This window comes from Delphinus delphis, chromosome 1 (genome assembly GCF_949987515.2).
Source record: "Delphinus delphis chromosome 1, mDelDel1.2, whole genome shotgun sequence".
NCBI lineage: Eukaryota > Metazoa > Chordata > Mammalia > Artiodactyla > Delphinidae > Delphinus > Delphinus delphis.
Genome location: NC_082683.1, coordinates 18,829,607 through 18,846,428, shown reverse-complemented (window position 1 = coordinate 18,846,428; position 16,822 = coordinate 18,829,607). Strand labels below are relative to the sequence as shown.

The following is a 16,822-nucleotide window of genomic DNA, read 5'->3' as shown; positions in this document are numbered from 1 at the left end:
CATCTTGACACCCTCCCCCACCCCGCCGCAGTATCCTTACCGTGGGCCCTCTACAGCCAAATCACTTCCACTGTTTAGAGTAATTCTTAGAGCTTCAGCTGGGGCACAGCTACTCTGTGCCTGTCGGCACGGCAATCCCTCGGATTGCTGCCCAGAGCACTCTTGTTCTTGATACCTACTGACTTTAAGCCCAAAGCCGCTCTGGGATGGAGAGGAGGTGAATGCGTGTGCTTAGGCTCCATATTGAATGGGAAACTCTAACAGATATTTTTGGCGTAACTAAATTTTGTTTTCTCCCACTTAAGTTCAGAGAGTGTGGCTTCTTCATCTGTGGTCTCCAGGGCTTATCCAGAGGCTCGTGGGCCTGGGTCCCAGTTTTCCAGGGTCTTCCTCCAAGCTGAGGCAGAGCATCAGCCTCTGTTTCAGCTCCTCTGAGTTTCAGCTCCGCGGGGCCCCTCCTCCAGGCATCTAAGTTGTAATCATTCCAACCTCTTCCTTTATTCCCCCCAGCCTTTGGGGTGGGAGCTGTGTCTTATCTGTATGACACTTAGCGGTCTCTCTGTACCCTTTCAGTTGCCTAGTGAACAGCTTCATTCCTAGTTACCAATTCTTTATATTAAAATTTCTGTTCTAAAAACTGGCGTGGTTTCTGTCACCTGACTGCACCCTGACTGATACAATAGTTGCCTAAAATACCATATACTCAGTGTACCAAAGGAACGAAAGATGCCTTGGCCCAGGGCAACGGTGAAGATTGAAAGCTAATGCTCTTGTGCTCCTCCAGACTCAGAGAAAGTTGCATTTTATGCTTAAAAATGAACAAAGAATGTAAAGGTACAAAAGTATTGTCTATTGACATATCGAGGATGGGATTAAAAGAAAAAGTACAGACTTTGGAATCAGTTATATCTGGGTTTGAATCCAGGCTCTGCGGCTTACACACACAAATGACTGAATTTCTTTGAGTCTCAGTTTCTGTATTTGTTAATCAGGGATTGAACAGGTTCCTTGCAGGGCTGTTGAAAGAATACAATGCGATAATGGATGTAAAGTCCTTAGCACAGGGCCTGGCACAGAGTTAAAACTCAATGAATGGGGTGGATGTAGGATGTAGGATATAGCACGACTCAGTGATGCAGTGGAAAGGGGACGGACTAGAGCTCATAAGATGGTTTTAGTCCTGTGTCTACAGCTAACTAGCCCCCCTTTCCTCACAAGTAATACCAAGTTTGAGCTGTGTCAAACCAGGTTAGGTTCCCTAATGCTGGTTTCATCTTACAGGCCTGCAAGAAAATGAGGCAAATAATGAGACTGTCCTATATTTTTCATAAAGCTAAATTATTCAGTTTCAAGGATTATCCTTTGTTTTGAGATTTTGCTCTTACTATTTGGGTGCTGATGTCCTGTTTTAATGAAATAATAGTATAGTAGGGTATTTTTTCCCATGTTCTCACTGGACAGACGGGATGAGGGAATTCTCTGGGGTCTCTTTTATAAGGGCACTAATCCCATTCATGAGGGTTCCAACCTCATGTTCTAATCACCTCCCCAAAACCCCAACTCCAAAAACCATCACACTGGGGATTAGATTTCAACATATGAACTGGGGGCAGGGGGCATTCTGTTCTTTAAGTCTGCATCCTTCTTAGAAACTGTACATCCTTTTTATTTGTCAGATAAAGGTGAAATCCTAATGTGTGGTGAACTTACCCCATGGAAATTCAACCACACCAGGAAAGGCAGCACAGCAGAGGGATGAAGAGCTCAGGTTTTGAAGTCAGGCAGATCTGGGCTCAAATAGCAGTTCTGCTATTTACCAGCTATATGACCTGAGTCTCAGTTTCTTCATCTGTAAAATGGGGATAATATTAAAACTTACCTCATGGAATTGTTATAAAGGAGAATTGAGATGTACGTGAAGTCTTAGTATAGTGTGTGTGGCATATAATAAGTGCTTATTAAATGTCTGAGTATGTATACATTATTCTGTGTGTGTGTGTATAAATAAAGATTTAGGCTCTATTCCACACCTGTCTTTGTAGATTGGAAACTTAGAATGAAGAGAGACACATTTGCTTAGAATTACTTAAGAAAAATCACAAGTGTTCATTATACAATTTCAAAGTGAATAAGTAAATAAATAAGTAAATAAGGAAACCATTGCTTCAGTGTTATACAGTGTCCTGATGGGATGCCATACATAGTTCTAAGACTTTACAGCTATTAACTCACCTGATCCCCATAATAACCCTTAGGAAGTGACCATTACTATCCCGGATTTACAGACGAGGCACAGAAAGTTTAAACAACTTGTTCAAGACCACACAGCTACTAAGTAGTAGAGCCAAGAATCAAACCTAGGCAGTGCGGCCACGAGTCTATACTCTTCACCACGGCAGTGGGGAAAGAAAAAGTGCTTAATTCAGCCTTAAGTACAATCACGGGCATCTCTAGATCTGCACGGTTTCTACAGCGGCCACTAGCTATATGTGGATATTTAAGATAATTGAATTTAAATAAAACTAAATATCCAATTCCTAGGTTGCACTCACCAGGTTTAACGTGCTCAATAGCCACATGTGGATAGCGGCTGCCGTTTGGGCAGCACAGACATGGAACATTTCCATCGTTGCAGAAAGTTCCATTGGACAGCACTGTCGTAGATAACTCTGGAAAGTATTAACCAAACATAAAAGACTCAAACTCAACAGGCATCACATGGATTTTCTTTAATTAAATACCACTTCATAATGCTATTTGCACATAGCACATACATTTTTTTGAAAAATAAGACATGCCATACTTTAGTCACTAAATCAACAAAATGTGGGCTTCCACATAGAATATATCCTAAGGTGACATGATTTACACAGCTTCTCAGAGAAACACACAGTAAAATTTTTTGTCTGTCAGCCAGTGTTGGACCAGATTTGGAATTCACAAGGCTGCGGGTTGGAGATTCCCCAACACTACCCTGAGGGACATCTTGTCTCCACACTGTACCATCAAGCCACCTCATTTCCACCAGAAGAGCCATGGAGATGTCAATCCTCCCTTGCCTACCCAGTGTTCAACTCCATCCTGCAAAACCCTTGCATGATCTGAGACTTCACGTGATGGCATGTCAGACCTGCGGCTTCGTGGGAGGGCTGGGGGCGGGTGGAATGGGGCTTAGGTCCCTTCAAAAGCTGCAGGCACCCATCTGTGAAGAACTGCTTTTAATGTCTGATTAGGGACCCCAGAATCCCAGCCTTTAGAAGAGGGGAACAGAGTGGGGTGGGGAGAGGAAGCCAGAGAACAAGTGGAAAGCTGAAACCCAAGTTTGGTGACCTTGCTGTGAGAAGGGAGATGGCGGCAGGATACGTATTGTTGCCTGGAGCCTTCGAGAGGGCTTGGCGACGTGAGAGCCATGAGAAAATAAAGAGTCAGGGCTGTGAGTGGAAAGCTGATGTCCTTGGGCCCCACCCTAACAGCAAGTGCTGCTTATCTGCCACCAGCAAACCGTCCATTTACACTCAGGGACAAAGACTGGGAGATGCCAGCCCAAGACAGAGTCAGAATTCTGGGGACCATGGCGCCACATCAGCCGTTCTTCCCGGGACCCAGGTGACCTACCCTGGCTTCCACTCCGCAGCCACCATGCAACCCTGCGCAACCTTCCTGTACTCAGCCTCACGGGATGGCGCTGTTGCCCCAAACCTGAAGGCAGCTCCTGGGTGGCACTGAACCCATGACTGTCAGCTGACCTGAGATTACAATGTGCTTTCAATCCATTCATCACTGTTGCCTGACTCCAGGTTAAAAGACCCAACACAAAACCAAGGGAAGGGGGCAGAGTAAGGCTGGGAGCACATAAGATACCAAATGATCACCTGGGTTTGACACATTTAAATGGCCTCCCCGCTCACCTTCCCTTTATCCACTCTGCCCTCACACCCCCTCCCGGCCCACATTAGAAACATCACTGGGAAAATGTGAATAGCAGCGAAATTGGATTTTAATTCCCCTTATGTGTTTTGTTCCTGCAGCTGTGCAGCCTGACCTTGAAAAGTGAGTTTTATTACCCCTTCAGAGTCTTCCTCCGAACTGCATAGGGCCTCCTTTCCAATCAGTGCGGATCCTGCCACTCTCTTCCTCATGAACCATCAATGGCTCCCATGTTCTCTAGGATATGTTTAAACTCCTCGGCCAGGCCTTCCAGTCCCTCCATGATTCTACCTCCACTGCTTATCTTTCCAGGCTCATTTCCCATTACCTACCCCGGCTCTTCCTTTGCCACCCGCCTCAACCCATCTCTGTGTCTTTGCAAATGCTGGCCCCTCTGCCTGGGGGTGATCACCCTACTTTCTATGCTTTGCCCAAATCTTAGCTAGATTTGCCACCCATCCATGAGTGGAGCCTAAATCATCTCCAATTCTGAATACCCAGTTCCGGGCTCAGGGCCTGACCTTTAGCAGGACCTCCATAACCGTCATTTTCTGTGGTCCGCTATTGCACTCGGCCCGCCCTGTCATAGTTGACCAGGTATTTGTGTCTCTCACGGCTGGCTTGGAGTGCAGAAACCAGGTCTTATTACTTGTAGCCCTCACTGTCCAAATGCTTAACACATAGTAAGTGCCTCATAAATACTGTTTTGATACTTATTCTAAAGGAAAAAAAAGTCATCGTCTGTTGCCTTCTTAGGCAGGTAAGACACAATACAGAAGTGGTTATCACAGGCAACAGATATCAGTTTTGAAGTCAAGGTACTAAATCAAATCAGTATGAAGCAAATCCATAAAGGTTAATGATCTATCAACACGGGTCTGTTAACACTGTTATCTTGCCAGTTAGTTCAAGGCCGCCTAGGGAAGCAGGAAGTGTAGTTCTAAGAAGTAATCACTGGATGCAGAAATGCCCTGGATCCTACGGGGAATATTCGGCCTGCCAAATGAACCCCCAAGAGGAGACAAGGAATGGTAATTCCAACCTTCCAGCAGGGGTGTGTCAGGGTTTCAGCAGACTGTCTCTCTCAGTTATTAGGTTTTCAAGGTGTGTGATACAGGCAGGATTACCTGCCTCAGGATCACCTGTGCTGCCAGTTAAGAATGCAGACTCTTGGGCCCGGTCCCAGTCCCACTTAATCAGAGTACCTGTGGTTGGGGTGGAGGAATCTGTATGTTAAATAAACTCCCTAGGGGATCCTTATTTTCATTAAAGTTTGCAGACCTTTACCTGCCATTCTCAAAAGCATACAGTCAGTCTAGGGGAAGACAATCGTGTATGCAGCCAGCCAGCCAGCCAGCAGCAGCCCCATTTCTGAGAATGCCTACTTCCAGATGTACGTGCACGGGGATGAGGACCCAAAGAGTCTATCGACCCCAAGGAAGTTAACCAATGACTCAAGCTTGGTCTGTCAATCTATGAGGGAGAGGAGAGAGGAGAGCTGAGTGAGGCTGTCTCTGAAATGAGCACCCCTGGTTTTCCCAGAGGACCCTGGTGTGCAGGAAAATACACATACAACAGCCAGATTGTCTGTCCGTCCTTTATAGGTGATGCAATCACCTCTTGCAAAATGAAAAGGGATTTTTCTCCCTTTATGGGCTGAAGGCTCATGACCCCTGCTCCTGTCTTTCTTATTCTTCCCCTTCTTCTCTTAATTTCTCAGCTCCTTCGGGGGGAAAGAAAGCAACCAAGTAATTCACAGAACCAAAACCAAATTCGTTTTCAGAGTGGACCCAGTATAAACACATCAAGCACACCCTCACTGGGGTGGCACAGACCATCAGAAAGCAGATGTGCATTTCCTACAGGCAAGTGACAGGATGTTACACCCAGGGCTGGTTCACCATGCCGTGTGAAGGCGACACAAAGCTTATCTCAAGTACAGAATCAAGAGGGAGGTGGGTAGAGATCAGGCCTGCACATAAGGTGAGGGAAGACTAGATTTGGAGGTTTCCAGCCTTTCAATGGATTTGGAAAGTATAAGGGCAGAATCTCTGCCTTGCTTTAGCTCTAAAGAATGTGGTCACCTTTGGTCACTGACTGGGGAAACCCAGTTCCCATCCTCAAGGATGACAACGGCTTTCCAAATCTCATTGGGCTAAATCAGGCAGAGGCTGAACTCTGTACTGCCCACCTAGAATACTGCTTTCAGCCCCCCACCCCAGCCCCACCCTCATCATCTGAAACTTCCAGGACCAAGATAATCTGCCCTTTGCCAGAGACGAAGGCTTTTCAAGATCCCCGTCCCCAGAGTTCTTGGATTAAAAAAATAAGACTTGAAAGGCAAGTTTTAGAATTAAGGGTTGAACCGCTATCAGCATGGCTTGAGCAGCTGTAAATGGAGAGGAGGTGAGTCTCCCTCAAGGTGGGCTCACTCCTTCTTGGTGTGTTCCAGGACGCGATAGGGAACCCCAGAGGCGCTTCTAGAGCCGTGTTCTTCCTGCATGATGGGCAGCGTGGCGGGAGCGTAGATCTCAGAAATGTTGTCATTGTTTTCCAGGGCCCCGTAGGAAAAAGAAGCTTTGAGGTCAGGCTGGACGGTCATCCCTTTGTCATGCATGTTTTGCATACCTGAAATGAAATTCATTTCCCCCAAATCATTATGCAATGGGGCCAAGGGAGGCTGCATCTCATCCTCCTCTATCCCACCACAGACTAATCACAGTGCTCAGGAGCTAAGCATGTGCACTGTCAACTTCCTGAATGGTTTGGATTGAACAAAAAAAGAGCACCCATAAATATACACTAGAAATATTATAGTTGCTAAGCAACAAAGGATGACTCTTCAGGAAATAAGCACACAGACCAGCCACTGTCAAAAGAAACCATTGGCTTAGAATGAGGTGGGAATGTCCGGGCCACAGGGCAAGTGGAACCAACACTGTGTTGTGAACGTGGTAGATGCCAACACTTCTCGCTGAATTGAATCAGGATCCAGAAAACTTCATTATACTGTTGAGAGAAGACGAAAACTTTTGTGTCGTGGATACATGATGGTGACACATGTATTATGATGCTCAGAGGGAGAGTTTTGACGTTAACATCCCTGATCCACATATGGAGTAAGGTGCGATTTTGCTTATTACCTCTGGGCACACTGATGTCGGATTTCTACTTACATTTGAGGGCAAAGACTTTAGTCATTAATTCCTTTAAATGTAGTCTACAATTCCCCTAGCTACGTAGGACCTGGCCTCCTCTGAGGCCAGTTCTTTTCCTGGTAGGGAATTAAGACCCTTCAAATTCTCTTGCCCCCGGTTGAGTAATAAAAACGCTGAATGCAAATTATCTTCCATGAAACCATGATGATAATAACAGCTGACATCTGACTGCTTCTTATGCCTGACGCACTGGGCTAAGTGCTTTAAATAGTAATAGTAACAACAACAGCAGTAATGATAATGGCTGATGAGGACTGAGCATTTAGTTGGGGGCAGACACCGTTCTAAATAGTTACAAAGTTTTGTTTTGTTTTGTTTTGTTTTGCGGTAAGTGGGGCTCTCACTGCTGTGGCCTCTCCCGTTGCAGAGCTCCGGACGCGCAGGCTCAGCGGCCATGGCTCACGGGCCCAGCCGCTCCGCGGCATGTGGGATCTTCCCGGACCGGGGCACGAACCCGTGTCCCCTGCATCGGCAGGCAGACTCTCAACCACTGCGCCACCAGGGAAGCCCAAGAGTTATAAAGTTTTATCTCATTTGATTCGCACAACTATTGATTAGGAAAATGAGGCAGTTGGAAGTTAAGGAACTTGCCTGAGGTCGCCAAGCTAGCAAGTGGCAGCTCTGGGGTGCAGACTCAGGTGGTTTAAATTCTGAAGCCCACACTCTTAACCAGAATGCTGTGTGGGCTCCCTATAGACCTTAATCCCCCCAAATCCTATGACAGAAATATGCTACTATCTTCCTTTTCCAGAGAAGAACACAGAGATTCAGAGAGGTAAAGTAACTTGCTCAAGGACACACAGCTAATGAGAGACAGAGCTGGGATTTGACACCGAAGCCCATGCTCTTATCTACTCTGCAAATGGCCTGGGAAGACCCAATCTGTGGAAGGGCCTTTGCTTCCACATTGCACAAGCCTTGGCTGATGGGAATTTTTTTGTGGTACGCGGGTCTCTCACTGTTGTGGCCTCTCCCATTGTGGAGCACAGGCTCCGGACGCGCAGGCTCAGCGGCCACGGCTCACGGGCCCAGCCACTCCACGGCATGTGGGATCTTCCCAGACCGGGGCAGGAACTCGTGTCCCCTGCATCGGCAGGCGGACTCTCAACCACTGCGCCACCAGGGAAGCCCGGCTGACGGGAATTTGAAGGGTACAGTTTAAGAGTCTGTGGTTTAGATTTTGGGGAGGTAATTGGGAGGAGATGAGGGGTTGCCTATTCCTCAGGGAAGAGAGTTGGCTTACCAGGTATAGTTTAACTTTGTCAACGTTCCCCAGCCAAAACCCACCAGGAATACACCTATAGTCTAACAAATTTGGGTTTCTTGACTCATTTCAGTGAAGGAGGCGTACGTCACGGGGAGCTGTTTCAGTAAGAGGGTATTAGAAGGACTTACTACAGAATTTGGGTTGTGTTAGGTGATTTCAGGAGGGTTTAAGGAAGCAGGGCTTTGCTTTCAATTAGATGCTGTCAGGAAGTGGGGATAATTCTATAACTGGGGATCTTAATGATTGTTATCTAGAAGGAAAGAAGACTAGATGGAGACTAAAGCTGTGACTGGTAAAGAAGCAGCAGTCACTCATGTGAGGGGGATGGTTGGTCTTTCTATGGTTTGGACAATGTTCATGTTTGTCTGTGTTTGGACATGACAATGGCATGGTCCTGTTTGTGTCTTGATCCCTCACAGTCCCAGAATGACCTTGTGTGATGTTGATGTTCTGTGAAATGGTCTATGTTCAGCCAGGAACACCAAGGCCCAGCTGTGAGAGCCAGGCCAGCTCCTCGCTGCCAGGGACTGTTTTTCTCCTTCTCATTTTCTAGAAGTCTTCCAGGTGCTAGAATTATTTCAAGCCTCTCCTAACTGTGACGTGTAGTTAATTTTCAGAACTTGAATGCCTCTTGAACCGTGGCTACTAGTCGGTTGTGAAGATATCAATCTGGTTAGACCCAAAGCCAGGGAGGCCCTGATGCTGACCAGGGAAACCAAGCAGCTGGAAAAGCGTCTCTGTTTAAGAGTTTTCTTCTTCTTATTTTACCTGACATCAGGTCAAACGAGTGTTTGAAATTTTCACAGTCTTTTTTCAAGTAAAAACAACGTGAAACCAAATTCAACCAGGCATCTACCAGGTCCCAGACATTGTGCAAGGGGCCTTTAACATATTATCCCACTACCCTGGGAAAAGGAATCCCAATTTACAAGCGAGGGTCAGAGGCCTTGGGAGGTCCGGGCACACGCCCAAGGTCACTCAGCAGGTAGGTGGTTGAGAGCTGGGATTTGAATCCAGGTCATCTGAACTCCAAGCCCACGCTCAGCTTCAAAGTACAGAAGCCAGGCCTACTCAGAAGTCCTGACATGCCACGGCACGAGGGCAGGTCTCCTTTCTCCAACATCCAACTTCCCACCGGTCACGAGGCACAAAGAGGAAGCGAGAGCCACGTCCACAAACAGATCACAGAACGCGGATACCTAAGATTACCTTAGGTTACCTTCTATCTTCTACCAGAAAACACATCTGCATATACGCAAATACTCATGTAGATGTACACACATACACGGTTTATAAACACACAAACACACACATACATACACATACTTGCACACACAGAGTTGACACCTCACCTATCTGGAATTCAGCTATCCAGCGCCCTCATCTATCCGGAACACAGCCGAGAAACAAGGAAGTAAGCAAAAAAGGCATCTGAGCAGCCAGATTAGATGTTTCAAAAGTCCATGCACTAAAGCTCATGCACTTAACTCATAGGAGAAACCTTAAGGCCCCAACTCAGAGCTTATTTATTTTAACTTTATACATGATTCGAACAACTTGGGTCAAATGAGAAGATTGACACGGAGCTGCTACACACAGGCAGGCTGGTAACAGCAAGAATGACAGACAACAGCTTAATAGCAAGAGATGAAGAAATAATATAAAAAGTAGACACATAAACCCTGGGGCCATTTAAATCATGGGCACCTCGGTCAGCCCTGAGAACACACCTGCCTCCCGAGTACTTTATTAAGTAGTACTCTACTCCATCACTGTGATTGTCTTTTGTTCAGAAGACTGTCTTAATGGAGGGTGGGAGATTATGCTTTGGAGAGAGTTCCATTTTATATATCTAAAATAAAAATTAAATTTGAGTTAAAGAGTGAAAGCTAGGGGCCGCTAGTATCCTATAGAATTTAGGTCAGCAAATCTAGACGGGGCTGCCCAACATCTTAACTTTCTCATCTGAATCCCTTGAGGCTGGAAAGTGCTCTCCAGTCCTCTACAAGCCCCATCACTCCCTTTTGTGCAGTACTCAGCTGATTCACACATTTTCGTTCCTGCCATTTGAACCTGTGCTTCTCAGCGTGAACCCTGAGCTCCCTGGGGAACTAGGCTCTCCAGAACAATCCACTCCCTTGTGGAATCTAAGGAGTGAGGTTATGGTATTTGAATTTCATTCACCCTATTTTCCTTCCCCTCTCTGATCATTCCATTCCACTGAGATGAACTGGATTTCTCCTTTTGCAGGCATGAAGCCTGGTGCTGCAGATGAGAATTATATCCAGTGTGAATCAGAATTGTCTTCAAAAGATCCCCAAATTGACATGAGAACTGGCAAGATGTGCGCAAAACCAATCGAGGTGCCTCAGCCATTGCCTCCTCTTTTGCAAACTGAGATCAAACAAAAAACCAAAAAAAAACCCACAAAAAAACAGAAAGAAAAAAAAGAGAGACAGTCACGTCATAATAGCACAGCACACCTTCCCTGCACCAAACCCAGAGGCTGGTTGTGTCTTTTTAAACAGGAAGCAGCAGTCATTCTATGTGGACGGGCTGGCCAGCTGGGTTTGAATGTTACCTGGCATGGCATCCATGGAAATGTAGGGCTCAAAGGGAATGGCCTTCTTCCTGTTACGTGTGATTAAGAAGACGCCCAAGAATGCGATGAGGCACCTGGCAAACACAGAGGAAGAGAAACAAGGCCAGAGTGAGGTTGGGAGGGATGCTTTCAAACGTGAGTAATGGGAAAAAGGGGAAAACAGGGTGGCAGGCTGCGGAGGTGGGCTCACTGCTGAGCGGCCCTGAGAGGCGGCCGAGCCTGGGATCAGCAGGAAGCAGATGCGAGATAAATAATAACAGCCCTGCAGCCCACACAAGCCTCAATCAGAACAAATCAGGCCATCCTTGGCCAAACCCTCACCTCCACTTACGCTGCATCTCAGAACCCTGCCTTTAAAGATTTTTTTTTTAATTAAAAAGTTCTTTATGGCCTAAATTCAATCAATACTGGAGCAGAGAAAGTAAAAATTAGGAAGTCCCTGTACTCGGCCCCACTATAGGTGTATATTCTTCCGGAGTCTTTTTTTGTTTTGCTCTTTTCTCCAGAGCTTAGATAAACAAGCACACTTTCTAAAAACTGAGGCATAATTTACAGGCAATAAAACGCACAATCCTTAAATGCGGAGCTCGATTAATCTTACCTGTGCACACACTCGTGGGATCACCACCCAGGTCAATAGAGGAGTCATTTCCATCCCTTACCCACAGAAAGTTTCCTGTGCCCCTTCCCCATGCATGCAGACCCTTCCCCAGAGGAAACCACTGTTCTGACGTCCTCAGAATCGACTGGCCCGCTCTTCAACTTCTTGTGAGTTAAACAATGCAGTGTGTACTCTTCTATGTCTGACTTCTTTCGCCTGATAAATGTTTTTAAGATGCATCCACTTCATTGTGTGCATTAGTAGTTCATTATTTTTTTATTGTTGTGTGGAACGCATTATCTGATCCATTGTCTGAATATATCAGAACTTGTTTTCCACTCTCCTGTTGTATCCAGTTTGGGTATATAATGAATAAAGCTACTGTAAGTATCATGTACAAGTCATTTTGTCAATATATATATAACTAATTTCTTTTGGGTCTATATCTAGATGTGGAATTGCTGGCTCATAGGGTATACTATACATTTTAAAAAATGTAACTTTTTTCATTCAACGTATCCTAGACATGGTTCTACGTCAGTACCAATAGACTGACCTCAATTTTTCAAAATGGCAGTATGGTACTTAATTATACGAAGATGTGTAATGTATTTAACCTGTATTTTACTGATGGGCATTTAGGTTGTTTCCAATTATTTGCTTATACAATTAATTTAAAAAATAACAAACACCCTCATACATGTGGCGTTACGTCCATCATTTACTTTTCCAAGATAAATGATTAGAAATGGAAGGCTGCGTCAAGAAGCTCATTTAAAAATCTCACTGTTATCGCCAAACTGTCCTCCCACGTTAAAGAACTTCTCACACTGTGGCAGAGAGCTGGGCTCCTCATCCTCTTGCCAACATGGGACATTACCCCCCCTGTTAGGTTTTGCAAAATGATGGCATCTTGTTCAGCTTCAGTATCCATGCCTTTGATCTGAGGTGAGGTTGAGAGTCTTTCCTGCGTCAAATTGTGATGTGTTCGAAATGACAAGGAGATTAAAGCCCAAAAGAGAAGAAAGGAAAAGTAAAGCCCTTTGGGGAATAAAACGCTCACCTCTGGGGACAAAGCTCCCACTGCCAGCTGCTCCTCTGGCTCTAAGGGACTGCCTGAGAGGCTGGAGCAGGGGTAGGGAGAGAGGGGCAGCCTGCCTGGAATTCGGGGCCAGGGAGCAGGATGGGACTCACCCCAGTGCAAACATGCAGACGTGCAGCACGTCCTCCCCGAGGAAGTCCAGGTAGAAGATGGCGCCTGAGCAGCAAAGAATGGAAAATACGGGTGAGCTGTTTTCAAATCACCCACCTGCCAGTCTGTTTAGGATCTGGCGAAGCTCCCTTCCCTACAGAATACCAAAGGGGTCCAAAATACTACGACTGCACCTAGTAAGAGATTAGCAGAATGGAATAAAAGCCATTTGGGGGGGAATAGACTGTCTTCTCTTTCTCCCCCACCTAGGTCCCTCTTACCTCCATCTTTTTTTTCTTAACTTTTTATTTTGAGATAATATTAGATGCACAGAAATAGTACGGAATTCCCACGTACCCTGTGCCCAGCTTCCCCCAGTGAAACGACACTATGAGCTAAACTAGAGACTTACCAGTTTTTATACACTCCTCTCCCTCATCTTTCTTTCTTTTTCTTTTTTGTTAAGTTTTTATAGGAGTATAGTTGATTTACAATGTTGTGTTAGTTTCAGGTGTACAGCAAAGTGAATCAGTTATACATATACATGTATCAACTCTTTTTTAGATTCTTTTCCCATATAGGCCATTACAGAGTGTTGAGTAGAGTTGCCTGTGCTATACAGTAGGTCCTTATTAGTTATCTATTTTATATATAGTAGTGTGTATATGCCAATCCCAATCTCCCAATTTATTCCTCCCCTCCCCTTTACCCCCTTGTAACCATAAGTTTGCTTTCTAAATATGTAACTCTATTTCTATTTTGTAGATAAGTTCATTTGTACCTTTTATTTAGATTCCACATATAAGTGATATCATATGATATTTGTCTTTCACTGACTTAACTTCACTCAGTATGACAATCTCTAGGTCCATTCACGTTGCTGCAAATGGCATTATTTCGTTCTTTTTTATGGCTGAGTAATATTCCACTGTATATATGCACCACATTTTCCCCCCATCTTTCTTAAGATGGAAAACCAAGGCTTCGTGGTTAAGCCGCCGGAGCTTTCTAACCTCATGAGACTGGCAGATGTCACACCCTGCAGTGTGGCAGTGCCACAGGCCTGCCGCCCTCACCCTGCAGCCAGCGTCTGTCTGGACCCACTTCACACCCCACCACCCCAACCCTGCCCGGAGCTCCTGATTCCCTGCCTGACTGCGGACTCAACCACGGTGTTTCTATCCCTTTCAATCTTGCCTGGACCGAAGCTGTTGACCATGACTTAAATCTCTGCACGAGGTTAGCTTTCTGGCTGCTCTGGGTCAAGCCCCGCTCAATCCCTGGTCCCGCTCACGGCACAGGCCCTGGCAGGCTGTGTGCCCTCTTGTTCTAACCTCTGTGAACACCAGTTTGGGCACCACTCGTCCAAACTGCAGTGCGAAATATATGGCTTTCCGGCTGGGCCTTCCTCAAAGGGAGGCACACTGGTTGTTACTGGTCTTTTTACTCTGAAAATCTTAGTCACCATTGCCATTTAAAAACAAACAAACAAAAAAACCCGACACACACACACACACACACACACACACACACACACACACACACACAAATATGCTTGCAGCCTCTGAAGCCACCTCAGAAAGAAAAGGAAAAAACATATAGGGGTGGAGTAGAAGAAAAGGGGAATGTAATAAAGACGATGATCACTTACTGAGCACATGTTATGTACATACTCATGATCTCTAAAAATTATACAGAAGAAATGTGTGGTCACTTGGCCAGTGGAGGCTGTGGAGTTAGCAGATGATGGTAAACACTGTTAAAGAAACCTAACACAAGCAGTACAAAGTAGGGGACATTTGGACTATACATATTTCAATTCTAGGAGGAAAGTATTATTACTCCCATGTTATGAATGTGGAACTGAGGCTCAGAGAGGTGAAGTGATTTTCCCAGAGCTACACAGCTCCGTGTCTGTGCTGGGGTGCAAACCTAGGCCTCTCTGGCTCTAAATCCTGCGCTTTCCCCACAAAACCATCTACAACTGGGACAGGCAGAACAAGTCAGCAGAATTGGCCTTCTGACAGAGGCAGCGCCCCTTCCCTCCACACTGGGGTAATGTCCCTGCTGTCAAGGTAGAAGACAGAAATCTAGCGACCACACCCTTACCTGCTGTGATAGCCACGGTAGTGGATAGAATGTAGCCCACGCTGGCAATCAGAGAGGAGTCATACATCTGTGAGGCCTGACCTAAAAACCTTCAACACAAAAGCACTCTGGTCAGTGGGCTGTGGGGAGGTCGGAAGGCCGAGGTGACAGCCGATGACCGCAGGCTTGGTCTGAAAATACGAAGATGAGGCATGAAGGAATATTCCTTGGGATTATAAGCATGCCAGCCTTGTGTGTCTCCTGGGCTGGGGTCCACGCTCTGCTTCTGTTCTTCCTCTAGACACACAGCCTGAGGCCCATCCCTCTCCCCGTCCAACACCTCTGACCACATAGTTCTTATCACCGCAATGCCCTTCTCACCTCTGTGTCCCCTGCATCCCCTACCCACTAAAAAGCCATTCCTCGTCCCTTAACACTCCAAGAAACTCCTGTAGCGCTTATCACATCCTGCCTCGTGTTGTAATTATTCTTTTAAACAAATTTTCTTCTTAATTCAACTCTCACTGCAATAAATATAGGAAAACGAGAGAGTAAATTAGAGTCACTCCTAACCTCTCCACTGCGGATAAACACTCCATCATTTAGGAATGTATCCTTTGTCTATTCTCTGCATAGCATTTTGGTTATTGTCGCAAAGTTCCTTACACCATAACACACTTCCCACCCAACTGTAATTGTCTGTTTACCCGGCTGGACCAGGGCTGTGAGCACCTTGAGTTCAGTGACTATCGCTCATGTCTCTGTGCGTGGAAGGCCCAGCACGGGCCCGGTACACAGCAGGCCTTGATGAATGTGTGATGTGTGAGTGAGAAGCTTCCCGAGGAGGGTGGGGCACCTGATCATCTTTGTCAGCCCTGGAGGGCACAGCACAGAGCCCTGGAGGGCACAGCACAGAGCCTTGCACTGGACAGGGGCTCAGGGGTGATGACCAGAACCATTGTAGGAGGACTAAGCATAGTCATACTCAGCATAATAATAAAACAAAAATCATAAAAGAAGCTACTATTTACTGGACGTTATCCTGGATCCTACTAAAGCCTGCTGCGGTCCTGTTAGGTAGGGGCTGTTGCTATTGCCATTGCAGACGGGGAATCTGTGTCTTGGAGAAGCTGAGGAGCAGGCCTAGAGCAGAGGGGTGAGGGGCGCGGGACGGGGAGGGAGACAGACGCCGGGGTTCCAGTCTCAGCTCCGCAGTTCCTGGCCTCTCGCAGCAGTTCCTTACATGCAAAATGAGGATATCATTGTCGTGGGGACCAAATGAATTCAAGTTCCTGTGAAGGCAGTGAGAGCACAGCTTACACTGGGCACCCAGGTGGCAGCGGTCACCGCTGTGTTCCCCGGAGGCACCGCTGGTGGATGGTGAGCCCCGGCGGCTGGAGTCCAGGGCCTGACCTGTTCGGGGTGAACCGGCCCCATGCACCACACTGAAACCTGCACTGTCCACCCTCCGTCCCCACGCAGGTTTGCCACATGCTCGCCCAGGCCCCCTGCTGGGCACCGGATCTCTGACATGAGCAAGGCCCAGGCCTACCCTCAGAACTGCTGCTTCTGAGGCAGAAACCATCACCTTGCTCTTCTACTTGGAAAGATTTCTTGAGGACAAGCAAGTTGGAGACAACTTTGTCTTCCACCGGGCAGACAGACAGGTGCCTCACGGGGACGGCACAGCTTCTTCTGATGCCCCGGAAGTGGGCACCTGCCTCGGTCCAGATGGGAATCGAGGCTGCCTCTGATTGTGTGCTTCTCACATTTTGAGGCAGAGGGAAAAATACATCCACTCCAGGCTTTTCAAGCAGCACGGCACCCCTCCATGTGATAACTCAGCAAATTAGCGACCCCTCTCTCTCCACAGTGGATGCCAAACCCTGGCGACAGAACATTTGCATGTTCTACCTGCCCTACAGCT

General features: G+C 46.6%; 1 protein-coding gene across 4 annotated transcripts in view; it reads right to left on the bottom strand.

Annotated features, from left to right (window-relative positions):
• Positions 1 to 1,637: 1,637 nt before the first annotated feature.
• The window catches only part of NIPAL3 (NIPA like domain containing 3), a 51,908-nt gene continuing 36,723 nt past the window's right edge, over positions 1,638 to 16,822 (bottom strand). Inside the window, exons 10-15 of one of the 4 annotated variants that reach the window (XM_060016246.1) lie at positions 14,917 to 15,005; positions 12,810 to 12,873; positions 10,994 to 11,088; positions 6,360 to 6,555; positions 2,553 to 2,669; positions 1,638 to 1,849 (exon numbers count right to left, since the gene is read on the bottom strand). In XM_060016246.1, coding sequence (XP_059872229.1) covers positions 2,567 to 2,669; positions 6,360 to 6,555; positions 10,994 to 11,088; positions 12,810 to 12,873; positions 14,917 to 15,005 — 547 coding nt within the window. In that variant the 3' untranslated portion in view covers positions 1,638 to 1,849; positions 2,553 to 2,566. Of the gene's footprint in view, positions 1,850 to 2,552; positions 2,670 to 2,714; positions 6,556 to 6,837; positions 6,937 to 9,453; positions 10,265 to 10,993; positions 11,089 to 12,809; positions 12,874 to 14,916; positions 15,006 to 16,822 lie in introns of those variants that run through there. The other 3 variants (XM_060016257.1, XM_060016276.1, XM_060016267.1) reach the window with 3 other exon arrangements.